At 43.7% G+C, this 23,707-nt stretch overlaps 1 protein-coding gene across 2 annotated transcripts in view; it reads right to left on the bottom strand.

Moving 5' to 3' along the window:
• The window catches only part of RETREG1 (reticulophagy regulator 1), a 155,539-nt gene that overhangs the window by 44,752 nt on the left and 87,080 nt on the right, over window positions 1-23,707 (bottom strand). The window contains exon 1 of one of the 2 annotated variants that reach the window (XM_061129316.1): window positions 1,465-1,859. The exons of the other annotated variant lie outside the window; for it this stretch is intronic. Within the exon in view, the coding sequence (XP_060985299.1) occupies window positions 1,465-1,499 (35 nt within the window). The 5' untranslated portion in view covers window positions 1,500-1,859. Of the gene's footprint in view, window positions 1-1,464; window positions 1,860-23,707 lie in introns of those variants that run through there. 2 annotated transcript variants of the gene reach the window in all.

Below are 23,707 nucleotides of genomic sequence, written 5' to 3'. Positions count from 1 at the left end.
TTAATTATGATTTAATTGAATTGTGGGAAAGTTACATTTCATTAAGGCAACCTTTATTACATTTCTGCTAAGCCTCTCCCTTCAGTCTCTGAAATGATCAGGCCCCCTAGATACTTATTGCAAGTGTTCAAATGGTATATAAATACATTCCATTCACAAGTATCTGTTAAAAATGCCTGTTCTATGCAAAAATTTACGCAGAGTCGTTAGGAATGCCATGATGTAAAGTGAAAGGGGGAAAGTCCTGCTTTTAGAAATATTAAAATGTCATAAGGTGGGACACATATGATCCTGGTAGATCACCCATCATCTCAGACCAAAACTGACATTTAAACGTCTCTGAAAATGTTTTCTCAACTATTTAATCAATTAGTCTGTGTCCTAAATCTAGGCACGTGTATGACTGTCATCTTCAAGCACTTGACTTGATGTCTCATTTTTATAGAAAGTTCTTTTAACATGCAATTAAATGTAAACTTAATGTCCCCTCTTAGGGACTGGGAAGGAATCTGGAAGAAAATGAAAACTAGAAAACTAAAGACGAAAGTAGCTTTTAAGGAAATGATTACAGCTATATTATAGGCCACACACACACACACACACACACACACAAACACACACACACAATCATATGGCTGCAATGACAAAAAAAATATCATGCTATTCCTATTCCTAAAGATTTACCGATTTCCACTTTCTTTGACAATTGGCAATAGCCTCTTGTCCTTTTTCAAAACAAGTTTCTTTCTACTTTTTCATATATGAATTTCAATGACCCAAATCAGAATTCCAATGACACCACTTCATACAGATTTTGTTAACACGGCAGTGGGGCTAGACATGGAAACTTTCAGTGTGGACACAAGTTATGCTCATATTAATAGGAATAATTGCCTGCTTCCTTTCCCGTCTCTATACCCCTTCTTAGAGCCAGGTATTAATAAAACATTTGGCTAATGTACTGCATATGCGGGTCCCAATGATCATATTTTCAAAGACGAGAACTGCAGTTTAAAAAAAAAAGTGTTTAATATCAAAATGGGTATGTTGGTCTAACAGTTAACTTTTAGAAATGTTCAACAAGTCTTTAAAATGCAAGCATTTTTGCAAAATGTTCACTAGCTTAGATTTCTAACAACTACCACCTAAAGTTAAAAATGAAACATCGAAAAACCCCAAGTAGACTTTACAGGGTGTAGGACAAAGCACTTTTTGATCATTCCAGGCTGTCCCTTCCTCGTTCAAGAAAAGTGCTTATTGGCATATGTTTCTAAGGGTATGTTCTGTTAATTTTAGGTCTCTCTTCGTGCTAAAGAAAATTCTCTTTCTTGGAATTAAAGGGTTTGCACTCCTTTTTAAATTTTAATTTCAACTACTTTTAAAATTAGTCACAATATTTTAAAAAAAAAAGATAACGGCAAAGGAAATAGACTCAAGGAAAAAGAAAATACAGATCATAATTACCTTTTGCCTGGTCCAAAGTCTTCGCCTTCAGGCATTTCTGCCCTTTAAAAATAATAACAGAGTGGAGAAAGCTGCAGCCCTTCTGTGCTACAGCAGTTTCTTCTCTGCACTGATAATGATTATCAGGAGGGGGAAAAAAACCCAGTAGTGAAGTTCTTTCCTTTTTGGAGAAAAGTACTCCTCCCTTACTCAGAAAGTAGGTGTTTACAAACTTCCGAAGCGCCGGGCTGCCTTGAATGAAGCTGGGAGCCGGGTTATTAGGACTGGCCCCTTCTAAATATAAACAGGTCACCTCTTACTCCTAGGACCGTGACAGGCAGCTGGGAGCAAAGCGCTGCCTGGCTGCCCAGCATTTTCGCCCCAGTCCTGTGAGGAGGTGTCACCACCCAGCTATTAACCTTTACTGGGATGACTTCACTGAAGCCAGCCTACCCTTTCTCTTTCCTGTTTTTTTTTTTTTTTTTCCTGGCATTGACAAGGCACCCCCCACCCCCACCCCAAAGGGCGGCGTGGCCACAGGGAGCTTCAAACTTCAGCCTGGGCTATCAGATCTCCAACTCACAGGAGGGGCTGGAGGGCGGAGAGCAGATGGGCAGGACTGCACAGCCGAGAGGCTTGTTTGTTCTGGAAACACTTAGCCACTCAGCAAAAAGATCACTTCTCACCCCCACCCCCACCCCCCCACACACAAAGGGTCGGGGAGGGTGGCGGGGTGAGGGGGAGATACTGATAAACAGTTGTGTTTGGAGTAATATTGTTTTGCAAGAAAGTCTTCCTTTGGGTCATCTAGATTTCTCAACTCAGAAGTAAGCACACAAACATGAGTCTGTGAGTTTCTTTGGGCAACAGGGTTTCTTCGGAGGGACCTCCCTCTGTCATCAGGGAGCAGCCTGACACTGAAACATGGCTGAGCTGTTGGCCTGAGATGTTTTGATAGCTTGGCCCCTCATCATGTGCATGGGTGCATGCAAAGTCGTTTCAGTTGTGTCTGACTCTCCGTGACCTACCTCATGGACTGTAGCCCGCCAGAATCCTCTGTCCATGGGATTCTCCAGGCAAGAATACTGGAGTGGCTTGCTATACCTTCCTCCAGGGGATCTTCCCGACCCAGGGAAGGAACCCATGTCTTACATCTCCTGCATTGGCAGGCGGGTTCTTTACCACCAGCGCCACCTGGGAAGCCCCATTATCACACACAGGTCATCAATCACCAGGTACCCTCATTCGCTACAACTTTTTTTTTTTTTAATGTCTCTGCTTTTTATTTATTTATTTTTTTTTAAATTAATTTATTTTTTCAGTGGGTTTTGTCATACATTGACATGAATCAGCAATAGATTTACACGTATTCCCCATCCCGATCCCCCCTCCCACCTCCCTCTCCACCCGATTCCTCTGGGTCTTCCCAGTGCACCAGGCCCGAGCACTTGTCTCATGCATCCCACCTGGACTGGTGACCTGTTTCACCATAGATAATATACATGCTGTTCTTTCGAAACATCCCACCCTCACCTTCTCCCACAGAGTTCAAAAGTCTGTTCTGTACTTCTGTGTCTCTTTTTCTGTTTTGCATATAGGGTTGTCGTTACCATCTTTCTAAATTCCATATATATGTGTTAGTATGCTGTAATGTTCTTTATCTTTCTGGCTTACTTCACTCTGTATAATGGGCTCCAGTTTCATCCATCTCATTAGAACTGGTTCAAATGAATTCTTTTTAACGGCTGAGTAATATTCCATGGTGTATATGTACCACAGCTTCCTTATCCATTCATCTGCTGATGGGCATCTAGGTTGCTTCCATGTCCTGGCTATTATAAATAGTGCTGCGATGAACATTGGGGTGCACGTGTCTCTTTCAGATCTGGTTTCCTCAGTGTGTATGCCCAGAAGTGGGATTGCTGGGTCATATGGCAGTTCTATTTCCAGTTTTTTAAGAAATCTCCACACTGTTCTCCATAGCGGCTGTACTAGTTTGCATTCCCACCAGCAGTGTAAGAGGGTTCCCTTTTCTCCACACCCTCTCCAGCATTTATTGCTTGTAGACTTTTGGATAGCAGCCATCCTGACTGGCGTGTAATGGTACCTCATTGTGGTTTTGATTTGCATTTCTCTGATAATGAGTGATGTTGAGCATCTTTTCATGTGTTTGTTAGCCATCTGTATGTCTTCTTTGGAGAAATGTCTGTTTAGTTCTTTGGCCCATTTTTTGATTGGGTCATTTATTTTTCTGGAATTGAGCTTCAGGAGTTGCTTGTATATTTTTGAGATTAATCCTTTGTCTGTTTCTTCATTTGCTATTATTTTCTCCCAATCTGAGGGCTGTCTTTTCACCTTACTTATAGTTTCCTTTGTTGTGCAAAAGCTTTTAAGTTTCATTAGGTCCCATTTGTTTAGTTTTGCTTTTATTTCCAATATTCTGGGAGGTGGGTCATAGAGGATCTTGCTTTGATTTATGTCGGAGAGTGTTTTGCCTATGTTCTCCTCTAGGAGTTTTATAGTTTCTGGTTACATTTAGATCTTTAATCCATTTTGTGTTTATTTTTGTGTATGGTGTTAGAAAGTGTTCTAGTTTCATTCTTTTACAAGTGGTTGACCAGCTTTCCCAGCACCACTTGTTAAAGAGGTTGTCTTTTTTCCATTGTATATCCTTGCCTCCTTTGTCAAAGATAAGGTGTCCATAAGTTCGTGGATTTAACTCTGGGCTTTCTATTCTGTTCCATTGATCTATATTTCTGTCTTTGTGCCAGTACCATACTGTCTTGATGACTGTGGCTTTGTAGTAGAGTCTGAAGTCAGGCAGGTTGATTCCTCCAGTTCCATTCTTCTTTCTCAAGATTACTTTGGCTATTTGAGGTTTTTTGTATTTCCACACAAATTGTGAAATTATTTGTTCTAGTTCTGTGAAAAATACCGTTGGTAACTTGATAGGGATTGCATTGAATCTATAGATTGCTTTGGGTAGAATAGCCATTTTGACAATATTGATTCTTCCAATCCATGAGCATGGTATGTTTCTCCATCTGTTTGTGTCCTCTTTGATTTCTTTCATCAGTGTTTTATAGTTTTCTATGTATAGGTCTTTTGTTTCTTTAGGTAGATATATTCCTAAGTATTTTATTCTTTTTGTTGCAATGGTGAATGGTATTGTTTCCTTAATTTCTCTTTCTGTTTTTTCATTGTTAGTATATAGGAATGCAAGGGATTTTTGTGTGTTAATTTTATATCCTGCAACTTTACTATATTCATTGATTAGCTCTAGTAATTTTCTGGAAGAGTCTTTAGGGTTTTCTATGTAGAGGGTCATGTCATCTGCAAACTCGCTACAACTTTTAAGAGCAGGACAAAAATTACATCGTCCTACTTTCAAAAGAGCTGGGCAAAATATTATTGAGATCCCTTTAAAAATGTAACCTAAAAGCTTTGCACAGAAACTTGAAATCATTTCTTTTCCTGGTTGGCAAAAAAGGCCATAAGTAAGATCTAATTATTAAGAAACAATATATTTTCCTTAGATGAATGTACCCCAATGTTCACTGCAGTACTATTTACAACAGCCATGTAAATAGCCACATTTATGACATGACCTAAATGTCATCTACAGATGCATGAATAAAGAAGATGTGGTACATATATACAATGGAGTATTACTCAGCCATACAAAATAATGAAATAATGCCATCAGCAGCAAGATGGATGGACCTAAAGATTGCCATAGAGAGTGAAGTACGTCAGAGAAAGACAAGTATCACATGATATCACTTATATATGAAATCTAAAAAAACTGCACAAATGAACTTATTCACAAAACAGAAATAGTCACGGATGCAGAAAACAAACCACAGTCACCAAAGGGGAAGGGGGAAGGGATAAACTGGGGAGAACAGGACTGATATATACACACTGCGTGCACGCACGCGTGCGTGCTAAGTCACTTCAGTTGTCTCCAACTCTGTGAGGCTACAGACTGTAACCTGCCAGGCTCCTCTGTCCATGGGATTCTCCAGGCAAGAATACTGAAGAGGATTGTCGTACCCTCCTCCAGGGGATCTTCCTGACCCAGGGATCAAACCCACGTCCCTCACGTCTTCTGCATTGGCAGGCAGGTTCTTTACCACAAGCGTCACCTGGGAAGCCCCATATACACACTACTATATGTAAAATAGATAACTAATAAAACCCACAGTATAGCACAGGGAACTCAACTCAATAGTCTGTAATGACCTATATAGGAAAAGACTCTAAAAAAGAATGGATATATGTATAACTGATTCACCTTGCTATACACTTGAAATTAACACTGTAAACCAACTATACTCCAATAAAAATTTATTTTAAAAATAAAAGAAACAAAATAGCACAGTTTTTTTATTACTTATCTATTATTTTTAATTAATTAATTTATTGTAATTGAAGGCTAATTACCCCACAATATTGTGATGGTTTTTGCCATACATCGACACGAATCAGCCACGGGTGTACATGTGTCCCCACCCCAAACCCCCCTCCTGCCTCCCTCCCCATCCCACCCCTCTGGGTTGGCCCAGTGCACTGGCTTTGAGCACCCTGTTTCATTCATCAAACTTGGACTGGCTATCTGTTTCACATAAGGCAATATACATGTTTCAATGCTATTCTCTCAAATCATCCCACCCTCGCCTTCTCCCACAGAGTCCAAAAGTCTGTTCTTTACATCTGTGTCTCTTTTGCTGTCTTGTGTACAGGGTCATCATTACAACCTTTCTAAATTCCATATATACGCATTAATACACTGTATTGGTGTTTTTCTGACTTACTTCACTCTGTATAATAGGCTACAGTTTCATCCACCTCATTAGAATGGATTCAAATGTGTTTATTTTTAACAGCTGAGTAATATTCCATTGTGTATATGTAAAATGGTACACTTTTTAAAATATGTGTACCATGGTTAATGGAACACATTAACTAATCCCAGCAATATCTCTATATTCAATGTACACTTAACATTCACAAGTCTCTGAAGTGATTTCTAGAGTACTAAAAAAAATGAAGAGTTGAAACAAATATTATCTATTTTTTTTGAGGAGTGTTAGCTATTTTGGGACACATGCATGTTGCAATCAAGACAGTCCTTTAGTATTCTACACAAGACCTAGAGTTTTAGACTTCAAAGTCTAAAAGTAAATTGCTGCAGTAACTCAAATACATACATAACTCAAATACTGTTGAGCTTGGAAGAAAACAGTCATAAGCAGAGTTCTGAAGATCAGAGTATGCCCAAGTCTCCCAGGATTGGAGCAATGTGCTGTGTTAGAAATTCCAGGTCTAATGAAGTGAAAAGTTCATGAGAATATCCATGCGACTATTTCCCTTGATCAACCACAATGCTAATTCTGTGTTCTAATTCTCAGTTCTAACAATTCTATCTTGTTAATTTTTACCTCTTTTTTTATTCTTGTAAACTCCTCTTTTACTATTTCTTGAATATCTACATACAGCTGTTGCTGAACTCAGCTGTGGATTACAGAACTGACCACTAAGATCCCTGACACCAGTCTCTCAGTTTTAAAGGACAATTAACTGATCGGTATGAGAGGTGAATCACTATCACTACCATAAAATATCTTCTTTAATTTCCTTTAACAATACTTCCTTTAAGCACTCCTTCGTGCATTTTTTAAATTTCTTGCTCCAACTGTAAACTCCCCTTTTGGCATATTTGTGTTCATTTCTGAAATTCACAAGGCCGAGGAGGGAGAAAGTGATGGCGCAGATAACAAACTCCAGGGTGCAGGACACAGGGCACCGCTTCCTCACCCCAAAGACACCTGCGGTCCTGCAGGGGATTAGGATGCCCAGGGTCCCCTAGTCATTAATGATGCGAAATCTATGGGCACACGAATTTAAGGACTCACAGAATACAGACGTGGGAAAGACCCCAAAGGGCCACGAAAGCCATCCAAGACTTTCAGACGCTGGAGCTAGGGCCCAGCAGTGAGGTGAGCTGCTGGGGTCAGAGCCAGCAACAGCCTCCAGTCCTGAGAGCTCTTCTCATTCCTCCAGCTGAACAGATGGCAGAGCCTCTCATTCCGGCAAAAGGGCACCCAGATGGCCAGACACGTGTACAGTTCAAGTTCTCTTATACCCACACTCTTCCAAAATTCGTATGTGTTTAATTTTAGTAGTATATTTTAAGTGAACATTTCCATTTTCTCTTGCTGTTTAATCACACAGTATTATGGCCTAAGAAAATAAATGCCATTTCAAAGCTAAATGTCCACTTTTCTTTTTTAAAAAAACTTTTTAAAAAACCTTTTTTAAAGTTTCAGCTGCACCCTGTCCCCGCTGTGGTGTATGGGCTTCTCTAGCTTCTGCACTTGGCCTCAGCTGCTCTGCGGCATGGCGGATCTTAGTTCCCTGACCAGGGGTCAAACGGGTGTCCCCTGTATTACAAGGCAGATTCTTAATCACTGGACCACCAGGGATGCCCCTGTCCACTTTTCTTAATGCACTTTTTCTCTCCACACAATCATTGGTCTAAGAGTTTTGCTTTCCCCATCTCTCCTACAGCGGTGTGGACTGAGACTCTGGAATTTTCAGAGACAAGAGGAGGGAACCTCTCTCTCCTGCAAGTTACTGGGCAAAATTAGCATGAACGGCTAGAAATGGCGGTGGTGGTGGTGGGAGGCGGTGCTTGTCTTGGTAGAGAGAAAATTACTAAGAGGGGTGGGTTGCCTCTTTGCTGAACTGAACTAACAAAATTCTTGCTGAAGGCTGGCCAGGTGATCAGCCTGGTGGGTGGTGAGACAGGAGGGATTTGGTTAGGTATTGGGGGTGGTTTAGTCACTAAGTCGTGTCCAACTCTTGCACCCCCATGGACTGTAGCCCATCAAGCTCCTCTCTCCATGGAATTCTCCAGGCAAGAACACTGGAGTGGGTTGCCATGCCCTCCCCCAGGGTATCTTCCCGACCCAGGGATCAAATCCAGGTTTCCAGGGAAATTCTTTACCATCTGAGCCACCGGGGAACCCCATGGCTGCTAGAAATACACAGCTGTATAGGTAGCTTGCATTCTGTTTCCACTGACCTGTAGCGCTCCAGAGCTTTAATTCTCTACTTTTCTGCCAAAACTGGCCTAAACAACACATAAAACATAAGTTCCTTTGAGAGCTGACTGGCTAACACAAACTTATTACTTGTTTCAAAAACATTTCCAGAATCACTTTTAATCAGAAGGGAGAGAGGTGCCAGTTACAAAAGGCAATTAATAGGACAACACTGAAAAGAGTCCATTGAGCATTTTTTCCTTTTGTATCTTGGCCTCTGCTCTTCTCCACCTAAAACCCTCTCCCATCCTTGCTTTGCTTCCACCTCTGGAGACAGGAGCCCGTAAGCAACTTCTTTCAGGGCAGGCTGTATCCCAAGTTCTTGATTCCCTCCCCTCCTCTCTTCTCTGGTTTGTATCGCCAGCTCCTGCCACTTACTGACCCTTCCCAAGTGTACTTTCTCCTTGGCCCACAAACATACACAGACCTTTTCGAGAAACCCCACCGCTCACCACACATCTCCTTATAGTCTCACATCTCTGTCTTCTGCCCTTTAAAGCCCAAGGTCCTAACCAAGGGTCTGGGGTCAACTCATTCCTCACCAAATGCAGCCTACTTGCTGACCCCACCGTGGATAACACAGTGTCTTCAAAGGCAGCTGAGGCTTACTGTCCACCTACTGTGCCCTGACCTCCAGGCAACGGACGGCTGCCCACTTCCCTTGATCTTGAACACTCTCTCCATCCTGGGCTCCAAGACCACTTTCTGAGCTCAGCTTTACTTCTCCCAATGTTCCTTCTTGGTCTCTAGGTTTCCTTCTTCCAACTGACCTTTAAGATTTTTTTTTTTTTTTTTGATGTGGACCATTTTTAAAGTCACTATTGGATTTGTTACATACAATATGGTTTCTGTTTTCTGTTTTGGTTTTTTGGGCCCTGAGGCATGTAGCCTCTTAGCTCCCTGACCAAGGATCGAACTGGCATCCTCTACATTGGAAGGACAAGTCGTAACCACTGGACCACCAGGGAAGTGCCTAACTGACTCCTGAGTGTTGTTAATCTCTAGGGCCAGGCTTCCCAAACCTGAAACAACACAGGCGTACAGTCCCACCCTCAGTCACCTTCCCCTTCTCCTTCTGGGGGTTGGGCCGTGAATTTGCTTTCAAGATGCCACTGGTGGAGGAACCACTCTTTTGAGAACACAGGCCTGGCATTCTAACATGGGCCACCTTCCTCTTCATGCCACACATAAAAAGATTTCTAGGAAATCTTTCCATTCCAGGATTTTAACTCTCAACTCTACATCCAAATCTATATTCCTAGTCACACACTCTTCCAAATTTCAAACCTATACAGGCGGCCCCCAGCTTTTAATTTTTCAACATTACAATGGTGTGAAAGTGATACACATGCATAGAAACTGCACTTGGAATTTTGAATTTTGATCTTTTCCTGGGCCAGCAAGATGTGGTACAACACTCTCTTGTGATGCTGGACAGTGGCAGTGGGCCTGGGCTCCCGGTCAGCCCAGTGATCACGAGGGTCAGTAACTGATACACTCACCACCACTCTGTATCCAGACAACCATTCTGCTTTTCACTTTCAGCCCAGTGTCCAATACATTACATGAGATGTGCTAAGTTGCTTTAGTTGTGTCCAGCTCTTTGCAACCCCATGGACTGTAGCCTGCCAGGCTCCTCTGTCCATGGGATTCTCTAGGCAAGAATACTGGAGTGGGTTGCCATGCCCTCCTCCAGGGGATCTTCCTGACCGAGGGATTGAACCTGTGTCTCTTCTGTCTCCTGCAATGGTAGGCGGGTTCTTTACCACTAGTGCCACCTGGGACAATACATTACATGAGACAGTCAACACTTCATTATAAAATAGGCTTTGTGTTAGACGACGCTGGGCTTCCCAGGTGGCTTAGATGGTAAAGAATCTGCCTGCAATGCAGGATACTCGGGTTTCTTGTCTGGATAATTCCAGGGACAGAGAGGCCTAGCAGGCTACAGTCCATGGGGTTGCAAAGAGTCGGACATGACTGAGAGACTATTGTTTTATTTTTATTTTTTAGATGATGTTGCCCAGTTGTAGAATCATGGACGTGTTCTGAGCACATTCAAGACTGGCTCAGCTAAACTGAGATGTTCAGTAAGGTAGGTGTCTTATTGCATTTTTGACTTACATTTTCAACTTAGAATGAGTTTATCAGGATGTAACCCTATCAAAAACTGAGGAAGCTTTGAGTCCTGTCACCCACTAGCTTGTGGTCCACCAAAGCTGCCTCTGACCTGCTCATGAAAACTCTTACCATTTCTTACCACCCCACATTCAGCACTGTGAAGGAGGTGGCTTGCATTAGCCATGGCATGGAAACTGGCAAATGTTACATATTAGCTGATATTCCCTACTGACAGTTGCTAGAAATGTACCCACACAAAACTGCCTACTAGACATCTGAACCTGTGTTAAATTAATTAAACAGGGATGCCATCAGATCCAGGTGGTTCTAATGCCTTAGAAGCCTACATAATATAATCATAACCTGAGCCTACAAATGCTGCAAGGTTAAGAAACATAAGAACAGCCAATCACATACATCCAACCGGGATTTCCCAAATAAGGGCGACCACTTAGTTCAGTTCAGTCGCTCAGTCGTGTCCAACTCTTTGCGACCCCATGGACTGCAACATACCAGGCTACTCTGTCCAACACCAACCAGCTCCTGAAGCTTGCTCAAACTGATGTCCATCGAGTCAGGTATACCATCCAACCATCTCATCCTCTGCTGTCCCCTTCTCCTCCTGCCTTCAGTCTTTCCCAGCATCAGGGTCTTTTCCAATGAGTCAATTCTTCACATCAGGTGGCCAAAGTATTGGAGCTTCAGCTTCAGCATCAGTCCTTCCAATGAATATTCAGGACTGATCTCCTTTAGGGCAGACTGGTTGGATCTCCTTGCAGTCCAAGGGACTCTCAAGAGACTTCTCCACACCGCAGTTTAAAAGCATTAATTCTTCGGTGCTCAGCTTTCTTTATGGTCCAACTCTCACATCCATACATGACCACTGGAAAAATCATGGCTTTGACTAGACAGACCTTTGTCGGCAACCATTTAGGCTACAGCCAATCAGATGATTTCCTCTCTCTGCTTCTGCGTCTTCTCTATAAAAGACTCATTTGTCCCCAGTTCCTGGCAATGGAGCATCCTAACCACTTCTGGTTTGGTGCTGCCAGGTTCAAACTGAATTTTTTGCTCAAATAAACTCTTAAAATGCTTAATATGCCTCAGTATATCTTTTAATACCTGGAATTCCCACAAACATCTCCAAAACAAGTCCAGAGAGGACCCACCGTCTCTCAGCAACCAGCTCTCCCGTATTCTTTCCTATTTCTTCTCTTCTTTTTCTTTCTTTAGAAAAATCATTTCTCATATCATTCTCAATCTTACTTTTCTGATGCATTTTCTTCATAGAATTTTGCAACATCTCCATGGATCTTCACTACTTGTTGACATGACAGCTATCTGAATCCCTCCCAACTAGGAGATACCCTGGGATCTTAGCCTCTTCTTCATTATTTCTCAACAGGAGTACAGAGGGTGGGAGACCTAGCTCTTAGAACAGCACATACCATATTATTTTAGGGTGATATTATTAGTTAGTATTAGTTACATCAGTAAGTGAAGAAATGTTCCAAATGGTCAACTAAGACAAAAGCATGGGGATTATATTCATTCTTCCCTCTCCGTCACCAGCCAGAGGAGACTCACTAAGTACTATCTACTCTAACACATGAGCTGTATTTGTAACCACCCTGGAGGCTGCGCCCTCTGTAGTTATTGTCCTAATTCAGTCCAGCATCATCTGTTGTTTCGGCTAAAGTGAAGTGAAGTCGCTCAGTCATGTCCAACTCTATGTGACCCCATGGACTGTAGCCCACCAGGCTCCTCCATCCATGGGATTTTCCAGCAAGAATACTGGAGTGGGTTGCCATTTCTCAGCCCACCAAATGTTTGTGATCAAGCACCCCTAGCAGGACACACCCTCCAAATACATGGTGACTTCATTTTTATATGTATTTTGATGTACATATATGACTTGCAAATAGTTTATGTACTTCATACATCATATGTAAAATAAAAACACATAGAGATAAAATAAATACAAGCACTCTTTATAATTGCAAACACCCCCCCACCCCCGAAAACAACCTAGAGGTTTATCAGCAAGGGGTTAATTAAATTTTGGTGCAATGAAATCCTATGATAAAAAGGATCAGACTATGAAAATCTTTCCATAATATAGTCAGCTTTAAAAAGAGACTAGAAAACAAAATGTATAGCATCCCACTGATGTAAAAATATACATTTATATATTGATGAAAATATCTGAATAAAGATATGAATGAAGAGAGGGAAAATAGGAGACAAGGGGAAAAGAAGGGGGGAGGGGAGAGAAAGGAAAAATGTTTCAAAGGACCTACACTGAGCTATTAATTGTGGGGGTTTTTTTCCAGCTTAAGAAAACAATAAATATTTTCACTTGTATTCTTTTTGCCTGTCTGTTTTTTCTGTTTTTCAGCAACAAATACAAATGGTTCATCTGATATGAAAATGTTCTTAAAATAGGAAAAAGGAAAATAGATTACTTTCAAGTGGAAGGGAAAAAATTTTCTGTGGTTTCCTGACACTAAAGGAAAAAAAAAAATCTATATTCTTTCACTTGAGAAACAAGGCCTTCAGGACTTTTCCCACAAGCCAGACCAGAAAGAGTTCCCATCTACAAGCAGTTGACTGTTCAGAAAAAGATTTGTGTTGACTGAAAGAATGAGAGAAAGAAAATAGAAGCAAGCCCTCCCTCCACTCACTGACTTGAGAGGATAAGAATACCCCTTCTCCACCTTCTTCCTGCGTGCATGCTAAGTCACTTCAGTTGTGTCCAACTCTTTGTGATCCCATGGACTATAGCCCGGTAACCTGCCAGGCTCCTTTGTCCATGGGATTCTCCAGGCAAGAACACTGGAGTGGGTTGCCATGTCCCCCTCTTTCCCGACCCAGGGATCGAACCTGTGTCTCTCACGTCTCCTGTGTTGGCAGGCAGATTCTTTACCACTAGCACCACCTGGGAAGCCCACCAAAGACTTTCAATGCATATTCTTCATAGAAGAAGACGGTGTCACCAACAGAGAATTTGTTTCCCATGAGAAGGTAGCGTATACACTATGCACTTTGCAAAAGGGGAATAAGGATGCCAATTAGTATCCAAGCCAATGCATTTCTGGAACAAAGTAGAAAAGGACGTCTTTTTCCTCTTAGATTAAAAAGAAATAAAAAGCTCAAATGACTATACACATATACCATGTGAATGATGTCATTCAGTAGTGATGATCTGATGAACAGTCATAACATCTTACACTGAGAGATGGTACCTCTGTCTTGCTTTCTGGTTGGTGGAGTCATACTGAGACTTGTCCTAGATCCGTGGCTTTCCAAGTGAAAAAAAAAAAACTTATTTTCCTTAAATGATGTTATGACAAAGCTTAGTGTACAAAAGACACAACAACCCAAAAGAGTGATTCAGGATTAATTGGGGGCAGGGCACTGAGAGGGGGACTTGATTCTACAGAAAGGCAGCCCCTGAATTGAATCTGTGGAAATCCAGAGTTGTGTGAGATACAGAGGGAAAACTATGACCAGGATCATCTGGACGGCCTAGAAGAGAAAGTGGGAATCTTTTTTCTAAGTCTCTTTTTATAATAATTAGAACAGAATCAACCCAGTTGACTGGATAAAGAAGGCTGAACATGGAAAAAATGATGCTTTCAACCTGTGGTGATAGAAAAGACTCCTGACAGGCCCTTGGACAGCAAGGAGATCAAACCAGTCAATACTAAACGAAATCAACTCTGAATATTCACTGGAAGAACTGATGTTGAAGCTGAAGCTCTCATACTTTGGCCCCCTGATGTGAAGAGCCAACTCACTGGAAAGGACCCTGATGCTGGGAAAGACTGAAGGCAAAAGGAGAAGGGGGTGACAGAGGATGAGATGGTTAGACAGCATCACCCACTCAACGGACACGAATCTGAGCAAACTCAGGGAGACAGTGGAGGACAGAGGAACCTGGTGTGCTACAGTCCACGGGGGTCACAGAGTCAGACACGACTTCACGACTGAACAACAAAACAACTCAGTTACCCAATTTATTTTTTTTAAGCTTAGAGTTATGAAGCATTTTCCCCAAATTTCTTTTCATCCAAACATAGTTGGTATTCTATAACCAACACATGGAACTTCTGAGGTCCTGTCCTCCAGCTTTCTGGTCAACCTCCTCCTTCCTTTTGCTGGAGATACCACTGTAGTCCTCCTATTTCCCAACCTGGGACAGGCCTCCTTTTTACCTCTTGTCCTGGTATAATCAATAACAGACCCCTTGCACTCTCATCAGTGTCCCTGTTTAGTTATCATCAGTTGTAGGATAACCCAACAAGTTACCATATTCTTACTTGTCAGAACTTCCATGCCGCTAATTTGTGCTTGATTCTTGTTTTGATTATCACATAATTTGTTACGGTCTCAACAGGGATGCTCCTCAACTGGAGCCAAGTCTGTGCCACAGATCATTCAGTTTAGCCAGGGAATGACTCTCACACCTTTCCAGTCTGGTCCATACCACATGCATCGTCTGACTTGTCATCACGGATTGAACTGTGTCCTTTCCTAAAAAAGATACTGCTGGAGCGAAGCTGTCGGGAAACTGTGGTTTGGACGTTTGTGGATGCAGCTGCCCCAGGGACGAAGGAGGAGCCAGCACTCAGGAGTGGAAGGATCAGACTATGGGGGAAGAATCAGCGAATGACTGAAGGGAAAAGGGGGTGAAGGGGTAGAGAGAAGTTTCGGGAAAAGGAGGAGGCAAGAAGCACAGTGAAAAACCCAACAGCCCCCAAGAGGTGGGTCCTACGCCAGTGCGTCTTGCTCATGCTGATCTCTGTGGGGCTGTATTTGATGCTTTCAAGTTAAAATCAAACATTTTTTTATTGATGTATATTTGATTTACAATGTTGTATATTTGATTTACAATGTTGCGTTAGTTTCAGATGTACAGCAAAGTGATTCAGTTTTATATATATATATAAAATGTTCTCGTTCAGATTCTTTTCCATTAGAGGTTATTACAAGATACTGAATATAGTTCGCTGTGCTATACAGTAAGCTGGTCTTTGCTTCTTGTTACTGTTGCTCAGTCACGAAATCGTGTCCCAGTCTTTGCCACCCCATGGACTGCAGCACGCCAGGCTCCCTTGTCCTTCATTCTCTCTAGAAGTTTGCTCAAACTCATGTTGATTGAGTCAATGATGCCATCCAACCATCTCATTCTCTGTCATCCCCTTCTTTTGTCTTCAATCTTTCCCAGCATCAGGGTCTCTTCCCATGAGTCGGCTCTTTGCATTATGTGGCCAAAGCTTCAGCTTCAGCGTCAGTCCTTCCAATGAATGTTCCGGGTTGATTTCCTTTAGGATGGACTGGTTTGATCTCCCTGCAGTCTGGTTTGATCTTCTCCAGCACCACAATTCAAAAGCATCAATTATGTGGCACTCAGCCTTCTTTATGGTCCAGCTCCCACATCCATACATGACTGCTAGAAAAATCATAGCTTTGGCTTATGTATTTCTTTTTTTTTTTTGGCTTATGTATTTCTTAATAAAAGTTCATTATGTGTTGTTAAATTTTAAATCATGATATTTAGGAGTGAATGACCATTTGAACCTATGAAGGAACCATTTGCCGGTTCACTAGGCAGGTTCACAGTGGGGTGATGGCAGTTGGGGAGGAGCAGGAAAGGGACGGTGCATTCGGGGCACAGGAGCAGCCTCGGGAGACCTGGAGAGGAAGAAGAGGCTGCCCGGCACCTGCTGAAGGAAGCGCGAGGGGAAGAGGGCTCTGGGAAGCCAGCCAGGAGCTGGGGCCGCATGAGTCATATCACCCTGTCTCACCGGCCGGGGCTGTGTGTCTGTGCGTCATTTCCGTTCAGTTCAGTCGCTCAGTCATGTCCAACTCTTTGGGACCCAATGGACTGCAGCATGCCAGGCCTCCCTGTCCATCACCAACTTCCGGAGTTCACCCAAACTCATGGCCATTGAGTCGATGATGCCATCCAACTATCTCATCCTCTGCCATCCCCTTCTCCTGTCCTCAATCTTTCCCAGCATCAGGGTCTTTTCAAATGAGTCAGCTCTTTGCATCAGGTGGCCAAAGTACTGAAGTTTCAGCTTCAACATTGGTCCTTCCAATGAACACCCAGGACTGATTTCCTTTAGGATGGACTGGTTGGCTCTCCTTGCAGTCCAAGGGACTCTCAAGAGTCTTCTCCAACACCACAGTTGAAAAGCATTAATTCTTCGGCACTCAGCTTTCTTTATAGTCCAACTCTCACATCCATACATGACTACTGGTGAGTCATTTACTGAGACCCATTTCAATGTACTTAACAGGGTCTCTCCAAAGTCCTACTTAGGATCTGCTGTCTGCAAGGATCTGTTGTCTGCCTCTGCAAGGATCTGTTGTCAACGGTGACTGGTTTCATTCCCACTTACTTCCTCATGCCTGCTTCTTTAAAACATTGTTGATGCACTTCTCCATCGGAGGGGTTATTTCTTTCTCTTCTCCCTCCCATCCTTTCCAAACTCCTCCCCTCCCAATTCTATAAAACTCCAGCAGGAGTACAAACATGGTAGAAATCAAATTGCCAAGGCTTGAAATGTCACTGTTGGTTCAAGCTTCCCTTCACAGAAAATCCTGAAGAATAACAATCCTGTTTCTGAATAATCTTGCATGCTTATTGAAAGCCCCTTTCTCAGGCTCTATGTGTATTTCAGGGGTGAAAAGTCCTTGACAGAGAATCTTTGGTTCCAAGAAACTTAGGACAAATAGCCGTAGGAGAGAAAGAACTCTGGCAGGTCTTACTGCTCTTAGTAAACATAAGGAAATGGAAAATTTCTAAAGCCACAAATCGTAGAGACAGAGATCTTTGTGGACGGTAAAGCCTGGAGTGACTCAAACAAGAGTGGCACACAGCTCAAGCCAAAACTTATCTCTTGCACTTAAAAATCCATTGTAGAGAGCAGCGGGTTGAGCTCCCTGGGTCATACGGCAAATTCCCACTTACTATCCATTTTACATATGGTAATGAGCATATTAAAAAGCAGAGACATTCCTTTGCTGACAAAGGTCCATACAGTCAAAGCTGTGGCTTTTCCAGTAGTCGTTATGAATGAGAATTGGACCGTAAAGAAAGCTGAGAGCCGGAGAATTGATGCTTTTGAACTGTGGAACTGGAGAAGACTCTTGAGTCCCTTGGACTGCAAGGAGATCAAAACAATCAATCCTAAAGGAAATCAGTCCTGAATAGTCATTGGAAGGACTGATGCTGAAGCTTAAGCTTCAATCCTTTGGCCACCTGATGTGAAGAACTGATTCATTGGAAAAGACTCTGACGCCGGCGAGGATTGAAGGCAGGAGGAAAAGGGGACGACAGAGGATGAGATGGTTAGATGGCATCAAGAACTCAATGGACATGAGTTTGAGCAAGCTCAAGGAGTTGGTGATGGACAGGAAGGCCTGGCATGCTGCAGTCCATGGGGTCGCAAAGAGTCGGACACGACTGAGCGACTGAACTGAACATATATGTTTCCATGCTACTCTCTCAATTTGTCCCATTCTCTCCTTCTCCCACTGTATCCACAAGTCTGTTCTTTACATCTGCATCTCCTCCAATTAAACATAAATAAATTAATTTAAAACACAATGAAAAACAGAGGGTAATTACAATCTATGTTTAACCAAGGATTATGTAACCCTTTCATCTGTTAATCTTCCTTATCACATGTTGCTAAGTCAGTGTTAAAAAGTAGTTTTCATTCCTTAAATAGCACCTGATAAGATGCTTCTTGGTTGTACATTTACCCAGTATTTGGCGGAGAAGCCGAACTGAAATGGAGACTATCCAGCTCCATAGCCTTGTAATAGTTAATCATTATTAGCTTTGAGGGTATGGGCCAGGGGACCAGAGAATCTCTTTCAAGTCCTGGTTCGCCACGCATCAACTGACGCCCTCGTGGCCTTGGCTGGATGAGTTCCACCTGCTGCCCTGGCCTTGGGGAGGGCTAAGAGATCTCAGACACTGAAAGAAGCTCCCCTCCAGGTAACTGTGTTTCTGGGAATGTTCTCCAGGCCTGGCTAACATCTGATGGCCTCCAGCCATTTCTGGAGACCAATCAGTCCCTTTAGAGATGTGTGCTACAAGAAAAGCTGGGTTATCTGCTGTCTTGTTGTTCAGTCGCTCAGTCACGTCTGACTCTTTGCAAACCCATGAACTGCAGTATGCCAGGGTTCCCTGTCCTTCGCTACCACCCGGAGTTTGCTCAAACTCATGTCCTTTGAGTCGGTGATGCCAACTAACCATCTCATCCTCTGTCGCCCCTTCTCCTCCTGCCTTCAATCTTTCCCAGCATCAGGGTCTTTTCCAATGAGTCAGTTCTTCGAATCAGGTGGCCAAAGGATTGGCGCTTCAGCTTCAGCATCAGTCCTTCCAGTGAATATTCAGGGATGACTTCTTTTAGGATGGACTGGCTTGATCTCCTTACCATCTCAAGAGTATTCCCCAGTACCACAGTTGGAAAGCATCAACTCCTCGGCACCCGGCCTCCTTTTCGGTCCAACTCTCACATCTGTACATGACTACTGGAAAAACGACAGCTTTGACTAGATAGACCTTTGTCTCTTGCTGGTCTTCATCAGTAAAGAGAGCCTTCACTAATAGATCACCAGTCCAGGTTCAATGCATGAGACAGGGCGCTCAGGGCTGGTGCACTGGGATGACCCTGAGGGTGGGATGGGGAGGGAGGTGGGAGGGGGGCTCAGGATGGGGAACACATGTACACCCATGGCTGATTCATGTCAATGTATGGCAGAAACCACTACAATATTGTAAAGTAATTAGCCTCCAATTAAAATAAATAAATAAATTTTTAAAAAGAGAGAGCCTTCACTGCAGACACCCATATCTGCTCCTCCTGGCAGGGTGGCTCCCTCCAGTAAACTACAGGACCAGCATCTCCTTATCACCTCAGCCGCTGTCTGACCACCTGATAATAAACCTGGCCTCTCAGAAACGCAGTATCTCTCCTTCAGGCCACCTCAAGGTTCCAGATAAGGCAGCCCATTCTAGCAGGTATGAGTAAAGCCCTCTCAATGACAGGCAAAAAGCAATGCATTTTAAAAACCCAATGAAATAAATCCAAAAGGTGGACCCGAAGGAAGCCTTAGCAGAGAAACTGGGTCCATTGAGACTGACAGGGTAGGGATGTCCCCGGTCGTCCAGTGGTTAAGACTTAGCCTTACAAGGCTGGGGGTGTGGATTCCATCCCAGGTTGGGGAGCTAAGATTCCACATGCTTCATGGCCCAAATACCAAAACATAAAACAGTAGCAATACTGTAAGGAATTCAATAAAGACTTTTAAAAAATGGTCCACGTTAAAAAAAAAACTGACAGGGTTCCTCTCTGATCTCTAGCCTCTACAATGATTCCCCATGAGGAGCTTCCCCCAGGACCCAGCCCCTCACTCCTATAAGCATAACAAATGTGTTTTATTTTAATAACCTTTTCATTTTGGAATGATTTGAGATTTACAGAAGAGCCTCGAAGACAGTACCCAGAGCACCTGCCCACCCCCCTCACTTAGATCCCTGTGGGTTAACATCTTACGTTACCACGGCACATCCATCAGAACTACACACCAGCATCAGTAGATGACTATGAACACCAGATTTAATTTTTAGTTTCTTCCACTAATGTCCTTTTTCTCTTCCAGGATCCCATCGGGGCATCACAGTACATTCAATCACGATGCCCCCTGAGCTTCTGTGGTCCAGGAGAGCTGCTCCTCTTCCCTTGGTTTCCTACCTAGATGCATTTTTTGTTTGTTTGTTTTTTTTATGACCACACTGCATGGCATGTGGAACTTCCCCAACTAGGGATCAAACCGGGGCCTCCTGCCGTGGGAAGCACAGGGTCTTAACCACTGAACCATCAGGGAAGTGCCTTTACCTTGACAGCTGTGAGGAGTCCTTCGTAGCTATCAGGTAATTTTATAGGATGCCCTCAGTTTGGATCTTCCTGATATTTGTCTCGTGAGTCGACTGAGGTTATGGATTTCCCTGATGGCACAGCTGGTAAAGAATCCACCTGCAATGCGGGAGACCTGGGTTCGATCTCTGGGTTGGGAAAATCCCGTGGAGAAGGGAAAGGCTACCCATTCCAGTATTCTGACCTGGAGAATTCCAAGGACTGTATAATCCATGGGGTCACAAAGAATCGGACACGACTGAGTGATTTTCACTATGGGTTTGGGGGAGGAAGACAGCGGAGAAGGGCCTTTCCCATCACACCGGGGCTCTCCTGATGTCCACATGACTTCTCCCTGGTGACAGTCACTCAATCACTGAGATTACAGTGTCTGCCAGGTTTCCCCACTGCAAAGTTATCGCTTTTCCCTTTCCACACTCTGGTCTTAGAAAGCAAATCCAAGTCCCACCCACATTCAAGGGGAAGGATGGGATGCCCAGGGACACAGCTCACCTCCTGAAGGTAGGGGGAGCCACTTCAATTCTTCAGAATTCTTCTGGAAGGAAGACTTGCCTTTCCTCCTTCCCTCACTGACTCATCTATTCATTTATATCAATCAGGGCTTCTGCGGACTCATGAGCACTCAGAGTGTGTACATATGTCAGTGGCTCAGTCAAGTCTGACTCTTTGTGAGCCCAGGGACTGTAGCCAGCCAGCCTCTTCTGTCCATGGAATTCTCCAGGCAAGAATACTGGAGTGGGTTGACGTTCCCTTCTCCAGGGAATTTTCATGACCCCAAGATCCAACCCTAGGCCTCCTGCATCGCAGGCAGATTCTTTTACCATTTGAGCTACCAGGGAAGCCATAATCCAGTGCTATGTGATGGACTTGTTGTTGCGCAAAGTGTTCAGCTGCCAACTCTGCCCACCCTGCCCTCTTCCAAGACTCCTCCTCCAGCCCCTTAAGAGACCTAGAGAGGCCACCTCTTAGCTCCCCCCTTGACTGGCCCAGCTCCAGCCCTCACTCTCCAGCTGGGCTGAGGATCAACCACAGTGCACCTGAACACCCCCAACATCATCTTGCTTCCTCCCCCCTCAGTGTAAGCACCAGCCAAGGGACGATATGGGGACTGAACTCAGAAGTCAGAGGTGGGCAGACATGGGAGCAAAAACCTGTGCTCCACACGTGCATGTCCACTTCCACAGACATGGGTGAGGTGGGGGCGCTGCGTGTGCCCCTCGGGGGGATGCCACCGGCCATGAGCAGTGTCCTCGGAGGTGGGCCATCTGCACACCAGCGCGTTCTTATGAAACCATGACCACCTGCTATTTTTTCCTTACTCTCATAAAACGTCCAGGTTTGTAACCAAGTTCAGATTTCCTTTCCACATGTGCCATGCGTCCTGACGTTTCATGTGTCTTTCCTATTCTGAGTACAGAGGAAGTCCACAGTTTAAAAATGGAAAGGAGACTTGGCTTCTTCACCTGTGCCTACTTTTAGCATTGAAACCATGGCAACATCATACACACAGTTCATCATACGTTTTCACAGCAGATTTATGCTGCCAGGGACGGCTTTCTGATCTGCTTACTTAAAACCAATGTGAATTTTATACCAAACTTGACTTTACATATGACGATGAAATCCTACACTGTACTGAAAGCTGGAGAGGCCCATAAGAGGTGACTCCTGACCCAGTTTCTGTGTTCATCAGGAGCAGTAAGAATGTACATACCACCTCGGTCCTAAGTCAGCAAAGAGCAAAGGACAGGCTGTGTCAGGGGCTGGAACAGAGGCCAGAAGCAACATGTCTTCCCACACCAGCCTCGATGGGTGTGCAAGCAGGGACACCATGTTTCCACACGTCTTCCAGGGTGAGTGGGGGGTCCACTTCTCCCATCAAGTGCAGGTACTTTCACAGAAGGGGTTCACAGGGAGGCTCCCCAACAATGAGAAACAGCTGTTCCTGGGGTCTCTGTGATGGCATAGGCTCACAAACCCAAAGGGCAAAACTGAGGTTCCTCTAGGGGTGTCAGCCTGAAAAGTATGCTTCACTGGATGCATGCCCATAGGCCCCCAAACAGGCACAGTTCTTTAAAACGTGCTTTGCTGCGTTGTGCTAGAAATTATCCCTCTAAAAGATTATTTCAAGCTGGAGAAGACTCCTGAGAGTCCCTTGGACTTCAAGGAGATCAAGCCAGTCCATCCTAAAGAAAACCCTGAATATTCTTTGGAAGGACTGATGCTGAAGCTGAGACTCCAATCCTTTGGCCACTTGATGCAAAGAACTGACTCACTGGAAAAGACCCTGATGCTAAGAAAGACTGAAGGCAGGAGGAGAAGAGGCGACAGAGGATGAGATGGTTGGATGGGATCACTGACTCAAAGGGCATGAGTTTGAGCAAGCGCCAGGAGACGGTGAGGGACAGGGAAGCCAGGCGTGCTGTAGTCCACGGGGTCACAAAGAGTCGGACATGACTTGGCGACTGAACAACGACAACAAATCCCTCAAAACGAGGAGTTGTCACATGTCTGTAATCTGTCACAGACCAGGGCTGTGCATTCAGCTTTAAAACTTTGAATAGAAAAGCACTAGGAGAGGAAGAATGACTGAAATGACATCAGTCAATGCTGGTTTGGGAAGCTTTTAGATGTCACAAAGGTTGCCTGATTGACAGGGTGGGTAAAAATAACAACACTGATTAAAGAGGTGGGTAAAAAATAATAACACAAATTAAAGAGAAAGACATTTATCACAGATTTATTAAATTTGGGGGGTATGCAACTTCACAGCTTAAGTGGCTGCATTATCATAATATAAGCTTAGCAAAAATTTCTCCAAAAACCAATATACTAGCACATGGATCTCTGTTCAATGTTATGTGGCAGCCTGGATGGGAAGGTGTCAAGAAGCATTTAACCGGAGGCTTCCTGTGTGCTGTTTTGGATCTGTCAGGAATCCTTTGGTCCTTATTAATTCCTGAATATTCAGGAATTAAGAGAAGAGGCACACCCTTCCCGGGGCTGAGGAATACAGGCATTTCCTTTGTTAGTTTCTCATTATGGTGATAAGTACCCTCTTCTCTCTTTAAT

Source organism: Dama dama, chromosome 25 (assembly GCF_033118175.1).
Source record: "Dama dama isolate Ldn47 chromosome 25, ASM3311817v1, whole genome shotgun sequence".
NCBI lineage: Eukaryota > Metazoa > Chordata > Mammalia > Artiodactyla > Cervidae > Dama > Dama dama.
Note: the sequence above shows the minus strand (reverse complement) of the source record. Positions and strands in the feature narration are given on the sequence as shown.